Raw genomic sequence first — 16,395 nt, forward strand, 5'->3', positions numbered from 1 at the left:
GGATCAGGTGCATGCCACACATAGACATAGTCACTGGCGCGTCCCGCTTTTAATTTTTTGTGGCAAGCAAAACTTTAGAGAGGAGGCCCTACTTTTCAGCTGGGAATGGACCCATGTTTCGTCATGCAGTGCATGACTTGACTAAGATAATGGTCCTTAATATTTTACGAATTTCTGTGGCTTCTAATGCATGAGGGTGTGCAAACTGCAAAGTCATTCACATGTTTGGAACTTTGGATGCTACCCCAGATTTCTGGTGTTCCGAATTTCTGACATTAATGTAACGGGTCTCGTCTAATTGATAATCTCCAAGCAGTAATCTGGCTTTGTGCAATGAATAATGTAATCAAATTCTTGTCCTTTTGGATTGAATGTTCCAACTGAATTGAAACATCTGGTGGGAATTCGAGTCCAATAAGAATAATGAAAAAGAATTAGAAATCTGATTTCAAGGTTGCTAGTGAGCGCTGGATAATGAAGGTACGTCTGTTTATACAGTGTATTAGTATAATAATAGATTGAGTTTAGGCTAAAAAACATGGAGGCTGCCGGTGTCGGGTAGTTCATCGTTGTCGCACGCCATCATCTACTAATTTACCTACCACCAAACAAACCGAAACAAACTCCCCCACCAGCCCCCAGTCAGTCAGTCCCCTCTCATTTCCAAGTCTTAAACTGTCTCGCAGGCTCGCAGCTACGCCACCACGTCCTCTCTCTCTCTCTCTCTCTCTCATGGCAGTCACCAATATCTCCAACTTCTTTCTCCCCTCTCCATCTCATTCCTACCACCACCACCACTACCGCGCTTCACCTCAAACCTTCACTGTCATAACCAGACGCTTTGTCACTCCCCCCCTGCCACTTCCAACCTCTTCAACCCCTCTCTAACTTTCACCACCCGTCCCAGACCCACCATCATCTACTCCACCGGAAATGGAGGAGGCGGTGCAGCAGGAGGAGGAGGAGGTGGTGGTGGTGGTGGGGATAGTGATGGTGATGATGACGCGGAAGACCGGGAGAGGAACAGAGAAGAGGCGGTAATGGCCTTGGGAGAGGCGGGGAGGTCAGTGGAGAGCGTGGACAAGGACTTGAGGGCGGCGATTGAGGCCGGGAGGGTGCCGGGGTCAATTGTGAGGAGGTACTTTGAGCTGGAGAGGTCGGCGCTATTCCGCTGGTTGCTTCAGTTCGGTGGGTTCAAGGAACGGTTGCTGGCCGATGATCTTTTCTTGGCCAAGGTTGCCATGGAATGTGGCGTTGGGATCTTCACCAAGGTTTGCTTTCAGCCTCACATCACACTTGTCCATTCTATGCTTATTTTCATCGTTATAGTATATATATGTTTTGTGTTGTTCCCTTTATTAGAATTTTTCGTTTGATTTATTATCAGACTGCGGCAGAATTGGAGCGGCGTAGAGAAAAGTTCACCAAGGAACTGGATTTTGTCTTTGCCGATGTGGTGCGTTTTTCTTGGATATCTGAATATTAGAATATGTTGCATCCCCCAAAAGAATCTCTCTCTCTCTCTCTCTCTCTAAATCAAGTATAGTTTCCTTCAGCATTAGATGAAAAGTTTAATGCAACAGAACCCATTACAGAGCAACTTTAGGAAACAAGTTTTTCACACTGAATGGTATGTGTGCTAAAGTAAGTACAACACACATACGTATGAGTGACACTGACTACATATATGGCCCTTTAAGGCTTTGAAGAAAGGTATCATGAACCCAGGTTAATCAAATATATGGCCCTTTAGAGCAGAAAGTGGATAAATTTATCACTGCTTTTGTCGAGTTGAGTAAGAATGTAGGATTGTTCCTACATCTAAATTATTCTTGTCCCGTCACAAAAGTTTTTTACATACTGCACCAATTAAAGAAAAAAACTAGTCGCAAAAGGATAGGGTACGTGAGAACAGTTAAATTGAGTACATATTTAATTGACACATAAGCTAGAGCCAAACTTCAATGCAATTCACACATGCCATCACAAAAAATTATCTTAGTTCAACTCTACCACCCATGAACTACGTACGTATTTTGATATTGTAACATATATTTAACAAGCCTTCCACCAGCTACATATATATTTAGTCGTTCTTCTCTATGGAATGTTGCGTGGTTCCAAAGTTTTATGGTTTTACTCTCGTCTCTTGTTTGTTTTAACTCGATATCTCTTGGTTTTTTACTAATTCATGCCATATCAATACCTTTCTCATCTTTCTATGTTTTCCTTTACCTCAGGTAATGGCCATTATAGCAGATTTTATGCTTGTCTGGCTTCCAGCACCTACTGTTTCTCTCCGGCCACCTCTTGCAGTTAGTGCTGGACCTATTGCTAAGTTCTTCTATGGCTGTCCCGATAATGCGTTTCAGGTTATTGTTTATATCAGTATTTATTTGGTTGTTGGTGTTTAGGTTATCAATATTTATTAGGTTTACATCATATGAACCTAATGTTGTCAGCGGCATGCTTTTAAAACCCTGTCTGCAGGTGGCTTTGGCTGGAACATCTTATTCACTTTTGCAAAGAATAGGTGCAATAATGGTATGTGTTGGATGATTAGAGAAATTTTAGCAGTACTTTGAAACGTATCAGGACTTCATGGTATATCTATCTGTTATGCAGCGTAATGGAGCCAAACTATTTGCAGTTGGGACCGGTGCATCTCTGGTAAGTGAAAAACTATAATGTTTTGAAATTCCCTCTGTATTTTTCCTTTAGAATTCCTCCTTGTTCTAATGCTGTGAGACATCGTTGTGCTTTATGGTCCAGAAATGTGCAATTCCATTGTTGATTGCCATCTACAATCCCCAAGCATTATGAATGAGGGAAGGCTATTATTAGTGCTTTCCCAAATAATTGAGATATTGTTCTATAACTACCTCTGTTTTTCAGGTATTCTTCGTGGAAAACTTATTTGGAGTCTGTTCCCATTCACAATGATACACAAAACTTTCTGGTTTGAAATGTGGAAACACAGTGCACAAGGCTATTTCAAATTGAATGTAATTGGGTGCAAATTGTTTCATGTGGTTTTGAAATTGATGGCAGTTGATAAATGTGAGAATAGTTTTCAAAGAATTAACCTCTTTGAGTCCTGCAATATAACTTTTAATACTCAAAACTTCTGTAACAAAGAAATAGAAAAATGCATAGAAGAATAATTTTTTGTAGGAGTTGTTCTTAATCAAAAGACTGAATCAACAATTAAGGCTTTTTGGCAGATTCTTTTATGTGAGTTGTATATTTGACAGTGAATGCTCTTTGAAAGTGAAAAACACAAATTGTATGCTTGGTAGATGTACCAGTGAAAAACACAAAGATGTACTGGTGAAAGGATGGTATCCAAACTCCTTGGTGGTATGGTATTCTGTTGAACTTCTATGTGGTAGAGAATAAAAGGGCTCGTCTCAAAGTTCCATCAGCAGAAATGTTTTGTATATGATTGACAAAATCATTATCCATTCGATGTCATATGACTGATAGTAGCATTTTCAGGTTGGTACAGGTATAACAAATGTATTGATTAATGCCCGAAAGGCTGTTGATAAATCTTTCGCTGGCGAAGCAGAGGATGTACCTGTATTATCAACCAGTGTTGCATATGGTGTTTATATGGCTGTTTCTAGCAACCTAAGGTATGAGATTTTAAAGGAAATAAACATCTATAATTACTCTAAGCTTCTAGGAATTTACTATTGTCAACTGTATCATTGTATTTGAAACCCTATTCAAATTATCTCAAATCTAATATTCTTGATTATCCATTGTTTTTTTAAAACACGTCAAGTTAAGGAACTTCCCTCTTACATATTTCGAATGTAGTGTTAGAAAAGAAAGATGAGAGTAGAGGTGGGTGATGAAAGATGAGAGGGTGAAGAGAGGTCTTCCTCCCTTCTCCCGAAGATCAGCCGCACTAGGGTTTTGGGAGAGTTTCAGGGAGAGAGTTTCAAAGTAGTAGTTTTTTTCATAAATCTTTAATTGATCACTCCCCCGACCGGGAAAAAGAAAGAAATAAATTGATGTAATTTTTCTCAGATACGTGCAGGGAAGTATTTGGATCGATATTATAAATGGGTGAGGCTAGTTATAACAGATCATCATCTCCATATGCAGCCAGTTAACAGGGATATTTTGCTTTTTTTGTCAATAGGTACCAAGTACTTGCAGGAATAATTGAACAACGAATCCTAGAACCCTTGCTACACCAGCACAAGATTATACTAAGTGCTATTTGCTTTGCTGTTCGAACTGGCAACACATTCTTAGGGTCATTGATGTAAGAATTGATCTCTCCTTCGATGCCATCTCTTCAGGTTGTTGCACTTCCTTTTCCACTTCTTATGATGACTGTATATTCTGCATATAGGTGGGTGGATTATGCACGCTGGACTGGAATACAAAAGATAAGGGAGTAGAGCATTGGCTGGAAAAACTAAGTTACATCATTGTTGCAAGTAAAATTTACATTAGAATAAGATATAACTTCTATATGTGGAATTGCATGGGGATGATAGGGGATCGATTTGGGTGCTTCGGTTTTGCATACCCCGTGGTAGAACTCTGGCCGTAAATTTATTGTAATTAATAATGTTATAGGCCCCAAGAACCTCCTTATATTCCAGAATGCCACTGTCACTAGCACAGCAAAACCAAACTATGGTTAACATGCAGATGCAGAATTGTAAACAGAGCCGCCCTTACCAGGGGTTTGATACTTGTTAGATTTGTGGTGTTTGAAGAATGCAATGAATGTTTGCTTTGGTGAGCTGATGGGCAAGATAGGTTGACATCTTTGTCAATGTCTAACTTTCATTTGTGAGCTAATTTCACTTGCCTCTTTTTATAGTATGCTAGTTTCAAATCTGAAGCAGAGTCTATCTTATGATTCTTATGTGTTGCTTTCTCCAATTGAAAGCAAATTGTCCAGCAAGTTAGATCCAATACCATTCATCCTTTGTTTTGGTTTCAATGGATGTTTTGTCATTGTAGCCCTGCTTCTTCTGCTTGCTTCATGGGTGAGAGGACACTGGTCCTTTCACACCTCAACTATTTTATTTGGAAAATGATATTTTTCATCCTAAATTTTTTCATCTCCAATTATACAGTTGGTTTGACTTATTTTAAATGTTTTTCTATGTGACTGATATAAAAAGCTATTTATATTGCGGCACATCAAATAGTATGAATTGGATTTTAATATGAGAAATGATAGTTGCAGTTGTGAGTGCACAAGTGTCGTACAATCACTTTAAGAAAAGTGAATAAATACGGGATTTACATGAAAAAAAATTAATTTTTTTAATAGTTAATCCCACTCTTTTTCAAAGTGATTGCACATTCCGTGACTGTACGTAACATTACTACATTATTCAAATGAAAAATTGTTTTGTGAAAAAGCAAATAATAATGGTGCAATCAAAGTAGATCTATTACAAATTGTGTATACAATTATGGAAAATGATAACAAGAATGTTGAACTGATACCAATTCAAATAACTTAATTCAAATGGCACGTTTAAAATATGATTACTTATTTATGATTTAAATTTTAATAATTTAATGCAAACTCAAATGAGCCAACACTCTCAAAACAGAGAATTTCCCAGAACTCTCAAAACAACCAGACTGGACCCTCCCTCTCCATTCGGCTGGAACATACTCAATCTCATGTAATGCAGCAATTTATAGAAACCACCAAGGAGACACCATCCTTGTGGTGACAAGCTATATGACTACAACATATCTGAAACAAAAGGGAAACAGCAGCGGCTCTTCTAACAATTAAAGAGGCTTCATTCAGACAACTTGAGAGAATCATTCAGACAACTTGAGAGAATAATAATACAAGGGATCCAAAATTCAAGAATACATGAAGATTGGCGAATTGATCCCATCATCCAAGACATCTCGTCCATTCTTGAGTCTTTCATAAGCCGGAAAATCCAAAAAACTAATTGGTTCCAAAATCGATCAGCGTATTTTCTTGCGCAATGGGCAACTGCCAATTCTCAACTTGGTAGCATACCTCTTAACCTAGTCTCCCTTCCATTTTCAATTTTTATATTAAAGTTATTTTATTATTGAGCTAATGTTAAAATTTGATTTGTAAGATTTAAATTTTAAAATTTATCTTTTAAATTAAATTATATCATGTAAATAATTTATTAATTATGTCATATGTACCGGCTTATAGATAGAATTTTTATTTGTAATATACATTGCCACGAAACTATTGAACTTCATTTCCTATTATTAATGCATGACGTGATTATGAAAAAAAGAAAAAAGAAAGAAGAAAAAAAGGAATGGAAATAAAGAAGGGTTTTGAGTGGGCCTAAGGCAACCTGGACCGCAGGCCCTCTACCCCTAATGGGCAAATTTTGACCCCATTTTCTGAGTTCTCGACCGTAAACCCTAACCCTACTTAAAACCTCAAGAGACAAAAGAGTGGGCGACTGAGAGAGAGAGAGAGAGATGACGCAGAAATCAAACCTTTTCAAAGGCCAACACAAGAAGAAATCCGTCCCTCCCAACCGCCATGGCAAAGTCCCTCAAATCCGCAAAGGTACCCATCTCTATCTCTCTCTGTGTATCTGTATGTCTGTATTTTCTTCTCTTTGTGGAGTTTTTGTAATTGACGTTTAATTCATCTATTTTTTCGGCAGGGAAAAGATATGTGAAGCCATCCAAGATTACCAAGGAGATGGATGTTGATCGTGTATGTTCCATTTTCCTCACACTTATAATAAACTTTTCCTTTGACCTGTCTGTTTTCCCCCTTTGTATTTCCGTCTGTTAGGTCTGGTTTGGTCTACGTTAATAGGTTCGGGATGTGTATTAAAAGTCTAATCAGCTTGATTCTCTTGCCCTTAGTAATCCCGCAGTGGGTAATAAGTTCATAAGATGATCTTTACGAATTACGTACAAGAAAGTTAAACTTTTCTTCAGCCAAATGAATGGCCAAAATGCGGCAAGATTTATGCTTTCAACGAACTCTAGCTTTGCGAAGTTCTTTAAGTTCAAAACGAGGCAAGATTTGAAGCAGGGTTGGAAGGAAATGCCATTTTCTTTTTTAACTTTTGGTCCTTGAGAACACAGGCAGTCATGAGTTTTGTGGGTTATATAGGATGGGCCTGAAGTGATCCTTTCCCAATTGATCTCAGACACCCAATGTGCTTACACTTCTGGTTGTTGAGTCTCGCTGCCCTTCATGTCTTTACGCACACTATGTTTTTAGCTCATTTGTTGATCGGTGCGACAGAGGTTTAATTATTCTTTGATGGAATTTTGGATGGAATTATGGAGTCATTAGCATTGAATTTCCATACTTTAAAAATTTAAACCCATTGTGAGTTCTTCTCTCTTCGTTTTTACCATCGAGTTGCAGGGCACCACCTCGACCACGACCACGTCCACGTTCACGGCCATGAGCTTGATTGAGAAAATTTGAAGAAGGGCGAAAATGGGTAGAGTTAGCTGAGAAGGACGCAGCAGATAGAGTGGTTTGAGTCTGATGCGAAAGACGTGATTCATGGTTTAGAAGGTAACTATAGACTTGAGATGAGGACAATGGTTCGGGACTAGTAGTGATGGAGGAAACAACAGATTCATAGTCAGAGCTCAAACCAGTTAAGAGATAAATGATGAACTCATGAGAAGAGAGGGGATGGCCAGCGGAGGAGAGGGACGAGGCTAACGATTTGACTTTATGAAAATAGGTAGAAACAGTGTCGGAGCCTTTTTTGAGGGTAGCCAATTGATACCTTTGGTTTGTCATCGATGGTGGGAGGGGGAGGGGGAGGAGGAAAATAACCATCGACGTAGCCATAGAGTTGATGGCTTTTGAGGAAAGCAAGCAGTTGAGCTTTCCAAAGAGGAAAGTTATTGTGAGAGAGTTTAACAGTGAGAAGATGGGCAGCGGTATTGGTGAGGGAAGGAGTTGGAGGTGGGGGAGCCATTGAAGAATCGTAAATGGACAGAGGTCCTATATGGCTCTTGATACCATGCTGAGAAATAGCAAAGCTCTATGAATGCAAATCATTTGTTGAAATGCCTCAATGGTCGAGTACTATTTCAGAGTTGGATTATTGAGTATGATTTCCACTTACAATAGCACTCGGTGCTTGTATAGTATTTATAGACAGAGTAAGAACAAACCTAATGATTTTACAGAATATTTCTAGAAGCTTCTACAGTCTTCTTCCTTAGCTTTATGAGGTGGCCTCACATGATTTTTGCCTTTCTGTTGTGAGGTATTCTGTTGAGCATTTGGTTGTGATTCGCTGACAGCAGGTGAGGGCTGTGAGCTGTTGTGCAAGGATGCAGAAGAATCAGTTGCGCTTTAATGCCACATTCATGTAATACATATCATGACACGGTGGTAGGCCCGTATGCAATTGGGCTCCTCAGTTGCTATATTCAGTATATGAAACCATTCACCTTTTTTTTCGTAAGTAGTTAAGTACAATAAAATTTTGTTGAAAACTATTCGCCTTATTCACTCTGGCTTTGTTTTGGTGACGGCATTTAATTAAACAGCAACCCCCCGTCTCTTCTTTCCATTTTAAAGTAGAAGCTGTTTTTATGGGTATTTTTTGTGCACACGGGAGTCATAGGCATGACTTCTTTTACTCTCGGTGATAGAAGCCTTGTTATCAGCTCAGCTGGTGTCACCATACTTTAACGAAAACTATACAAATAATGAAGAGGTTGGAAAATAGATGATAAAGGAAGCCAAAGGGTCTCTGCCCGCAGAGGAGCCTTTAGAAATCGTTGTTCCAGTTTTCTTCTTATGGTTCCTCACTCCAGAAGAATTTACTTATTTAGATTCATCAATGATGACGTTCTCTTATTACTTATCAAAAAAAGCAAAAAAATGATGATGTTCTCTTATTCAACTTGATCGAAACAGGAGCTGAGCAAGTTTATTAATCACTGCAATGAGGTCAAAGCAGCCACTGCAGCTAACAAGGATGGTGGCCAACTAAGTATTGTCAAAACACCTGCAGAGTCAAGTGCTGGCGAGAAGAAATAGTAGATGATAAGACAGCATAAGCATGGACAGAGAGAATTATAAGTTGTATTGAAAGATGATGTCAAGCAGCCTTCATGTTGCAATTCCTTTTTCATTTTCCGGCTTATGTTCACTGTGTTATAAGAGTATTGCATAAAACAAGATGTTAATAGCTTGTGCTTCTAAATCTTTTTGTAAAGTTCGGCAGACAGGGTTTTGATGCTACGTGAGGTTGATTGACTTTATCTACTGATTTGTAAGAAATCCATCATCTTTACAGTTTGTGAGGTAGATTAACATTATATTCAAATGGTAAAGGAAATCTAAGCAGTTTATATGATTGAATTGAACGTCTTAATTTGCATTTTCTGGTATGAAGCTTAGTAGCGATTCAGCGAGTGCACAATGGACTGCCAATTGATACGTCAGACCTCCAAATTCCAATTGTTTGATCAAACAAAGAGTGTACACTATCTCTTGATCATCTTCAGACATTCTCTATATTTCTCTGTATATATGGAGTACAGACATTCCAGACAACAAAATAGAGTTAATGTAGAATAGCAACTGAAATTGATTTTAATGTCTGAATCACACGTGACACGATGATGAATGGGAGATTTCAAAAGAAAGGCTCAGAAGAGTCTCCACAGATGGTAACATGAGGATGCCCGCTCTATAGTCTATACCCTTGTCGTTTCGTTCAAGATGATTATAAGAGAAAAAAGAAACGGAAATTACAAGATGAGTTGGATCTGAGTCATCATATCAGACGGTTATGCCCACCTCAGAATGTCGCACATGACAAATTTATATCATCGGTCAAATGTAGAGCTCTAATTCCGAAGCTGTCTGCAGATAGGAACTTTGCTTTGGCATGCAACCAGCTACAAGTGGTAATTGATCACGACGGAGCTCTGATTTTATTTACATGTTTTGGTTTGAATTATGTCAATATTGGCATTATTTTTTAGACAAACTTTGAGGGGCCTTTGTAAATGAGTGGGGGTACTATACCGCTGGGTGGTTTTTTTTTCATATTTTTTTAATATAATTAAATATTTTTAAAAAATTAAAAAAATACATAAATATATTTAAAATCATTTTCTGTAAAAAAAAAAAAATTGACCAATGATCAACTTGAGGGGTCAAATAGGGAGGCAAAGTACTTTTCTCTTTGTAAATTCTTGTATATATGCACTACTTAAAGCAAATGGATATATGCTTTTAAAAGGGCTAAACATTTGGCCAAACATTCTTCTTTGATTGAAATAAAAATACACGTATAATAGTAGTTGATATTATAGATGAGATGCGATGAGAACACTCCTAATAATTTATGTATCATATCTTTTAAAATATATCACTAAATTTTTTTTTTTATTTTACATATTAACTTTTACAATATATTATATATCAGTTTATTTATTTATTTTTATATCATTTAAATATTATATTATTTAATAGTTTGTTGAAAAAGTATAAGGAGAGAGATATCGTAGGAGACAAAGTACATGAAAAGAAAAAAAATATTTTTATATTTATGTACAGTTCACGTTATATGTAGCTGAATACTGTAATAAAATGAAAAATAAATTTAAAAATACATAATTCGTTCGAGGTAGTTTTGAGTTAATTTTCTTCAAATTTTACGTAAAAATGGATTTTATAAAATCGATTAGGAGTGCTCAGAATTGATATAATCTCTATATATTATAGATATATTTTTAAAAGAAATAATTACAGGATCATGGTATTCTGACATTCATACACTGTTTTATGTACTCATTGACTAATGGTCGTTGTAAAGTGTTGATGTCGATTTGGGCACGTTTGTGTTAGATTCATCGATGGGGGTCCCATCCATTCTGATGCTTCGAGGTAACGGGTAAAAGTAGTAAAGCACAGCGAAAAATACTCCATATCTAGCAAGGAAGACTATCTCTGACCAATAATAATAAAAAAAAAAAGTTAACACAGCGTTCCTCCACCCCAGAACATAAAAATCAACAAAATTCCAGACACGACCGCAGCCGCAGCCGCAGCTGCCATTGATGGGTGCCACAGAACCCGTAAGATATACAGCAGATCCGGTTTTTTTTATTTCTGTTTGTTGTTGTTTATGTTATTGTATGTATGAATGAGCCAAGAGTTTGAAATGTTGGTGTATCTCGTGGTGTTAGGTGGATGAGAGGGAGACCGGTGGGGTTGAAGCGAGAGAGGAGAATGACAAGAAAGAGGAGGAGGAAGTGAAAGATGTGGAGAAAGGTGAGGTGGGTTTTCAAGAAGAGTTGGTTGGGAGCAATAACCATGGAGATTTTCACTTGTCAAGGGTGCAGAGGCTGAACCCCACAAACCCCTTGAGGATCGTCATCAACAGTGCCACTAGAGTTGGAACTCCCTCTCCTTCTCAGCTTTCCCAGCCTTCCCAGCCTGCTCAGTCTCGCTCTACACCAACCCCACAAGTGAGTTCTCCCGTGTTTGCCAAAGTTTGACTTTGATGGCTTTTCAAAGTTTCATTTCTGAAATTTGCAAGTGCGTTCCAGAAAAAAGAAACAAATTTTTTTTTTTTAATTTTTGTTTGTATTTTTCAATTCATACTCATATTTATAACGTGTTTGGTTTTTCGTCTGAACTTACCGTTTGTGCTTTCTAAAACTACAAAAAGAGAAATTCTAACGGCTTCTTGTCAATCTTCGCAATCTTGCAAGCCAATTTTTTATGGGTTAAATTAGAAGTTAGATTCCATAAGATTACACAGTGGTAGTTTATACTTCTGCTATCTACAAATGAAAATCTTGAATGTGTCAGTTGGCTCTCTCTCGCTCTCTCTGAGCAATTTTCATGTATAACTAAATTTCTGGTTTTTTCTTTCTTTGCAAAGCAGCCGTCACTAACGACGCTGAATTCAAGAGCATACACCAACAGAATATCTCTGGTTCTGTTCCTTGTGCATATGGTTGTGGTTGTTGGGCTAGTTGGTTTTCTTGCGTTCAAGGGTATTCAAGGGCTAATTGTAGCTTCAGAATCTGTTAAAAGAAAAGAGAAACACGTGTTAATGCATTATCTACCACAAGTCGAAGCTGCATCTCTTTTAAGCATTAGTCTTGCGTTTGCATGGCAAAAGGCAGTCAGGGAATGGCCTAGATTCATGGTTCGTTTTATACTATGGAGTTCTTTTCTCTTGTCGCTATCTGCTGGAATTCTACTTATTTGCTTCCAAAAGCCTCCCACGGATGGCCTTGGAGTCTGTTTTATTGCCTTTGCAGTAGGCAATGGATTATATGCTTGTTGGATCACGCAGCGAATTGGGTTTTGTTGTAAGGTCCTGGTCAAATCACTTGAACCTGTTTCAAAATTCCCTGGTTTGAATGAGCCTATTTACTGGATGCTTGGGGCCGGATTCATGTGGATGTCCCTGTGGATTTTCGCTGTGGTTGGAGCCTTGAATTTTTACTTTCCCCCATTGATCATAATTGCATTGGTTTTGAGCTTGGTTTGGACCGCCGAAGTCATGAGAAATGTTGCTAATTTGACAGTAAGTAGGGTAATTGCTCTCTATTATCTCAGGGGAATGCAATCTAATATCCAATTCTGCTTCCAAAGAGCCTTGACTCAGAATCTTGGAAGTGCTTGCTTAGGCTCTCTCTTTGTGCCTGCAATTGAGGCCCTGAGAATTGTTGCTCGGACTCTGAATTTGCTTGAGGGAGAAGATGAGTTTATGTTTTGCTGTGCACATTGCTGTCTCAGAGTCATGGAGTCCATCTTCAGAAATGGAAATGGCTGGGCCTATGTGCAGGTAATGCTACTGAAAAGACTTTTCCACCTGTGTATTGTCTTCACTCCAATGCCATTTTATGAAGTAGAGGAACGGTTAATCAGGGACTTTTCTACTAAGTTGTGGCAGATAATTCACCATTAAAAATGGCTCTGTTTCAAGGAAAAAAGTAACCATCCATTGCAATCAGAAGTAGTTTATCTAGTGATCACTAGTTGAGAAGCGTTATGTTAATGGCTGAATTTTTTGAGTTTAATACTTTTTACGGAATGGTGTAATTTGATTTAGTTAGGAATAATATCTCATGGTTCATTCTCGATATTTTGTCGCTTGAATTGTTCTCAAGTTTTTCACGATGCATCTGGATTGATTCTAGGAGGAGAATGATATACTTTTGTTTTGCAAGTTATCATTCTCACCTCCCAATGTTTTATTTGGATGATTTTATAAATACTGATGATTTGCAGTGCCCTCATTATCGGAGTTGTGATTGTCAATGCAGTCCACCTAAATTATTCACAAACTGCATTTTCGGAGAATATTTCAGGCCTCGTTAATTTAGAGATGTTTATTTAACTATCTTTTAAACCATTTTTACAGATAGCAGCATATGGAAAAGGTTTTGTGAAGGCATCACAAGACACTTGGGAGCTCTTTAAGAAGCAAGAAATGGAAGCTATCGTTGACTCTGACATAAACAGCTCAATTTGCTTTCTAACCGGAGTCTGTAGTGGCTCTATCTGTGTCATAGTTATAGCTGCTTGGACTGCCAAAGTCCACCAAACTTACACAGCCACCGTTTCACTACTTGCATTCTTCATTGGATACCTAATGGTTGGTGGCCATATCTTGACCAATCCTACTTTATTTGATTCTTCCTTCCCTGTGCAATTCAATTCATGTGATGAGTTTAACTTAATAAACTATTATTATGCTACACCAGACCAGGATTTCCATGGCAGTACCACATGCCTGCGTGAGCTGTTACTACGTTTGCTATGCAGAGAATCCTGAAAACAGGCTGTATGATAAAATAATAAAGGATCGTCTCAACTTGATCAAAGCTGGCCGTGATGCGGTTGTACCTACACCTAGAGTTCCCCACCAGTTTGCAGCAAGGTAGCCCGGGGTTTGATTTCTCCTCTTAATGGTATTAAAACATGTTGGCATCATTTTGATGGTCATACCATACCATCAGGGGCTTTTGAAGACTTCACTCAACCCAACTGAACTCAAGCTAAAGGATAAACAATGGATGAGATGGTGGCGCCCATGACAATGATTTTGAATGTGAAAGTTCAACCATTATTGGATGTTTTGGCATTGGATAGAAAGTGGAGAGCCACTCAGATTCCAGCGAACAAGAAGGCTACAAGACAAAGTGTCCTTTGGCCGTGTCCTACTCCTCTGTATAATGAATAGACTATTCGAATATTGATAATTAACATTGTAAAATACATTTGGGAGAGGACCCTTGATTGATTTATTAGCTTTACTTTATCTGACACTTTTGACTCCCAATGCAATCAATCCTCTTCAACGGTCGTGAAAATCACATGCATGCCAACTTAACCACATTTATTCCCTGTTCTTTGTTTTATATTGGTTTCTAATCAAGCTTCCACTCATTGTAAAGTTACGTAAATAATGACATTATTTTTACTAGTTATGATAAATTTCATTGTTTTTCACATGTCCCCACTATTCACTATATATTCGAATTGCACATTTCCTTTTTGTTAGTTGAGAGGAGCCAGAAACTTGATAAGGTGGATGTCAATCCAGTCAAAAGGTAAATGATTCATGGGACTCTCTTTCCTAATTGCTCTGTTTTGCTTTATAGGCTTTGTGAAAAGAAGCTTAAAAAAAGGGAGATCCATATACAGTAGACATTAGTGTTGCACTTTAAAGAAGAAGCTCTTCAATTTCTCTAATTGAATATTTAGAAGTGTCTCGTCTCCTCTCATTTTATTATTATAACTTTTTTTTAAATTGTTACATAAAATATAATAAACAATTTAATTTTTTCAAATCTCAAAATAATAATAATATTTTAATAATATTTTATTTAATTTTTAACTTTTATTTAAAACTATCTAATCTTATTTCTCTATCTAAACCGCACCTAATTTTAAATTAAATAGCTTGTTGTGGGTAGGAATGATCTCTGACTCACCATGCAAATCCCCCGTTATGGAAGCAACCTAGCCTTCGCCTTAAAAACACGAATATTGTTGTCTCTTTTCGCGGATATGATCTTTTGCTTGTAAGCCTCCAACTCCAACCCCAACCCCCTAGTCTTTACGCAAAAACACCTTTTCATTTAACATATTTAAGCACGTCACGCATCTCAAATACCCTTTTGTTGATAATTAATTATTCAGAGACAATTAAAGTAGATGATTTTGAATTTGTAAATATTCCATTTACTGTATTAAACTGATTTTCCATCAGTTTTAAATTTTAAAACAATGGGTAATTTAACAAGAACCTTCGTTGATGCCTCCCAAAAAAAAAAAAATCACCTTTTTTTTTAATTATAAATAAATATCGGGGGAGAATGAATATGTTTGAAAGCTGACAGTCACCTGATTCGTCGGCATTATGATTTGAAACTATAGATGATTCCAAGCACGAAAGCAACGTTTGGCATGGGTTAGTTATCGAACATTTGGGAAACCAAACTTTCTTGACGTTTGCATCATCCCTATCCTTGTATTTGCACAACTTCCTACCAAATCCGATGGCTAAGGGCAGTGCAATATAAATGATCTCCTCATCAACTAAGTATGATATATTGCATGCAAGTCACCGTTGGTACTGAGACTATTAGGCCGAGTTCACAATCATTCTTATCTTATCTCATTTTATTTAATTATTATAATTTTTTTAAATTTTTACATAAAATAAAATAAACAAATTTTTATATATAATAAATAATTCAATTTTTTTAAATCTCAAAACAATAATAATATTAAAAAATAATATTTTAATAATATCTTATTCAACTTTTAACTTTCATCTCATCTCGTCTCAACTCAATATTCAAACCGCACTTAAAAGCAAACATTGACTTCAGTTAGCAGGAAATTAAAGCACATTAATAACCGTGAGGCTCACCCTATATGATGCTATTTTTTTTTTCCTTCCAAATTATGAGATCTTCGTTGAAAAGAAAAGGTAAATAATGTTCAGTTACAAAAAGATATCCAGACTAGTACCACTGTTCTAAACAAAAACCAGAAACTAAACTAGGGCAAGTACAGAATCTGATGGTGGATTTTTTTACTGTAAAAATTCAGCATACACTCAGGCAACATGATGAGAGGTATATCTCCAAAAAAAAGCATTTGAAGAATTCCATTGCGCTATTATATGCACGCATCGGTTTTGATCCCGATATATTTTAACAATCTTCCAACTTTCAAGAATATTCAACATTATTCTGAAATCTCTTATCCATCCTTCAGTTAGCCAATCCGAATTATGTAGAGGTTGTTGTAGAGTTGAAATTACCATTCGTGAATCACCTTCAAGAATAATGTTTGTCCATTGGTTCCTAGTTGCCATTTTAACACCTATATGATGCTATTGGGTGGGC

The 16,395-nt window shown here is 37.2% G+C and overlaps 3 protein-coding genes across 3 annotated transcripts; all 3 read left to right on the plus strand.

The window, feature by feature from the left end:
- The first annotated feature begins 606 nt into the window (after positions 1–606).
- Positions 607–4,768, plus strand: LOC121241274 (protein RETICULATA-RELATED 4, chloroplastic-like). The gene is made up of 8 exons (XM_041138975.1): positions 607–1,271; positions 1,388–1,456; positions 2,241–2,372; positions 2,491–2,544; positions 2,626–2,670; positions 3,499–3,638; positions 4,154–4,279; positions 4,370–4,768. Exons 1-8 carry the CDS (start codon positions 1,041–1,043, stop codon positions 4,416–4,418), a joined length of 846 nt encoding a protein of 281 aa, XP_040994909.1. The 5' UTR covers positions 607–1,040; the 3' UTR covers positions 4,419–4,768.
- A 1,636-nt stretch (positions 4,769–6,404) lies between these two features.
- Positions 6,405–9,361, plus strand: LOC121241604. The gene is made up of 3 exons (XM_041139439.1): positions 6,405–6,568; positions 6,669–6,721; positions 8,915–9,361. Exons 1-3 carry the CDS (start codon positions 6,478–6,480, stop codon positions 9,035–9,037), a joined length of 267 nt encoding a protein of 88 aa, XP_040995373.1. The 5' UTR covers positions 6,405–6,477; the 3' UTR covers positions 9,038–9,361.
- Positions 9,362–10,945: 1,584 nt separating this feature from the next.
- Positions 10,946–14,289, plus strand: LOC121241262 (protein PNS1). Its single transcript, XM_041138956.1, has 5 exons — positions 10,946–11,088; positions 11,200–11,481; positions 11,904–12,815; positions 13,395–13,628; positions 13,738–14,289. The coding sequence occupies exons 1-5, from the start codon at positions 11,071–11,073 to the stop codon at positions 13,915–13,917; spliced, it is 1,626 nt and encodes a 541-aa protein (XP_040994890.1). The 5' UTR covers positions 10,946–11,070; the 3' UTR covers positions 13,918–14,289.
- The last annotated feature ends 2,106 nt before the right edge of the window (positions 14,290–16,395 follow it).

Source organism: Juglans microcarpa x Juglans regia, chromosome 7S, assembly GCF_004785595.1.
Source record: "Juglans microcarpa x Juglans regia isolate MS1-56 chromosome 7S, Jm3101_v1.0, whole genome shotgun sequence".
Taxonomy (NCBI): Eukaryota; Viridiplantae; Streptophyta; class Magnoliopsida; order Fagales; family Juglandaceae; genus Juglans; species Juglans microcarpa x Juglans regia.

What these genes read in the sequence shown, in the direction of transcription:
- LOC121241262 (XM_041138956.1), top strand. An exon ending in ATGGCTGGGCCTATGTGCAG is followed by an intron (nt 12,816 to 13,394) that starts GTAATGCTACTG and finishes CCATTTTTACAG; the next exon opens with ATAGCAGCATATGGAAAAGG. An exon ending in TCTTCATTGGATACCTAATG is followed by an intron (nt 13,629 to 13,737) that starts GTTGGTGGCCAT and finishes ATGCTACACCAG; the next exon opens with ACCAGGATTTCCATGGCAGT.
- LOC121241274 (XM_041138975.1), top strand. Translation starts at nt 1,041, where the DNA reads ATGGCCTTGGGAGAGGCGGGGAGGTCAGTGGAGAGCGTGGACAAGGAC. An exon ending in GCGTTGGGATCTTCACCAAG is followed by an intron (nt 1,272 to 1,387) that starts GTTTGCTTTCAG and finishes ATTTATTATCAG; the next exon opens with ACTGCGGCAGAATTGGAGCG. An exon ending in GCTGTTTCTAGCAACCTAAG is followed by an intron (nt 3,639 to 4,153) that starts GTATGAGATTTT and finishes TTTTGTCAATAG; the next exon opens with GTACCAAGTACTTGCAGGAA.
- LOC121241604 (XM_041139439.1), top strand. Translation starts at nt 6,478, where the DNA reads ATGACGCAGAAATCAAACCTTTTCAAAGGCCAACACAAGAAGAAATCC. An exon ending in AGTCCCTCAAATCCGCAAAG is followed by an intron (nt 6,569 to 6,668) that starts GTACCCATCTCT and finishes TTTTTTCGGCAG; the next exon opens with GGAAAAGATATGTGAAGCCA. An exon ending in AGGAGATGGATGTTGATCGT is followed by an intron (nt 6,722 to 8,914) that starts GTATGTTCCATT and finishes TGATCGAAACAG; the next exon opens with GAGCTGAGCAAGTTTATTAA.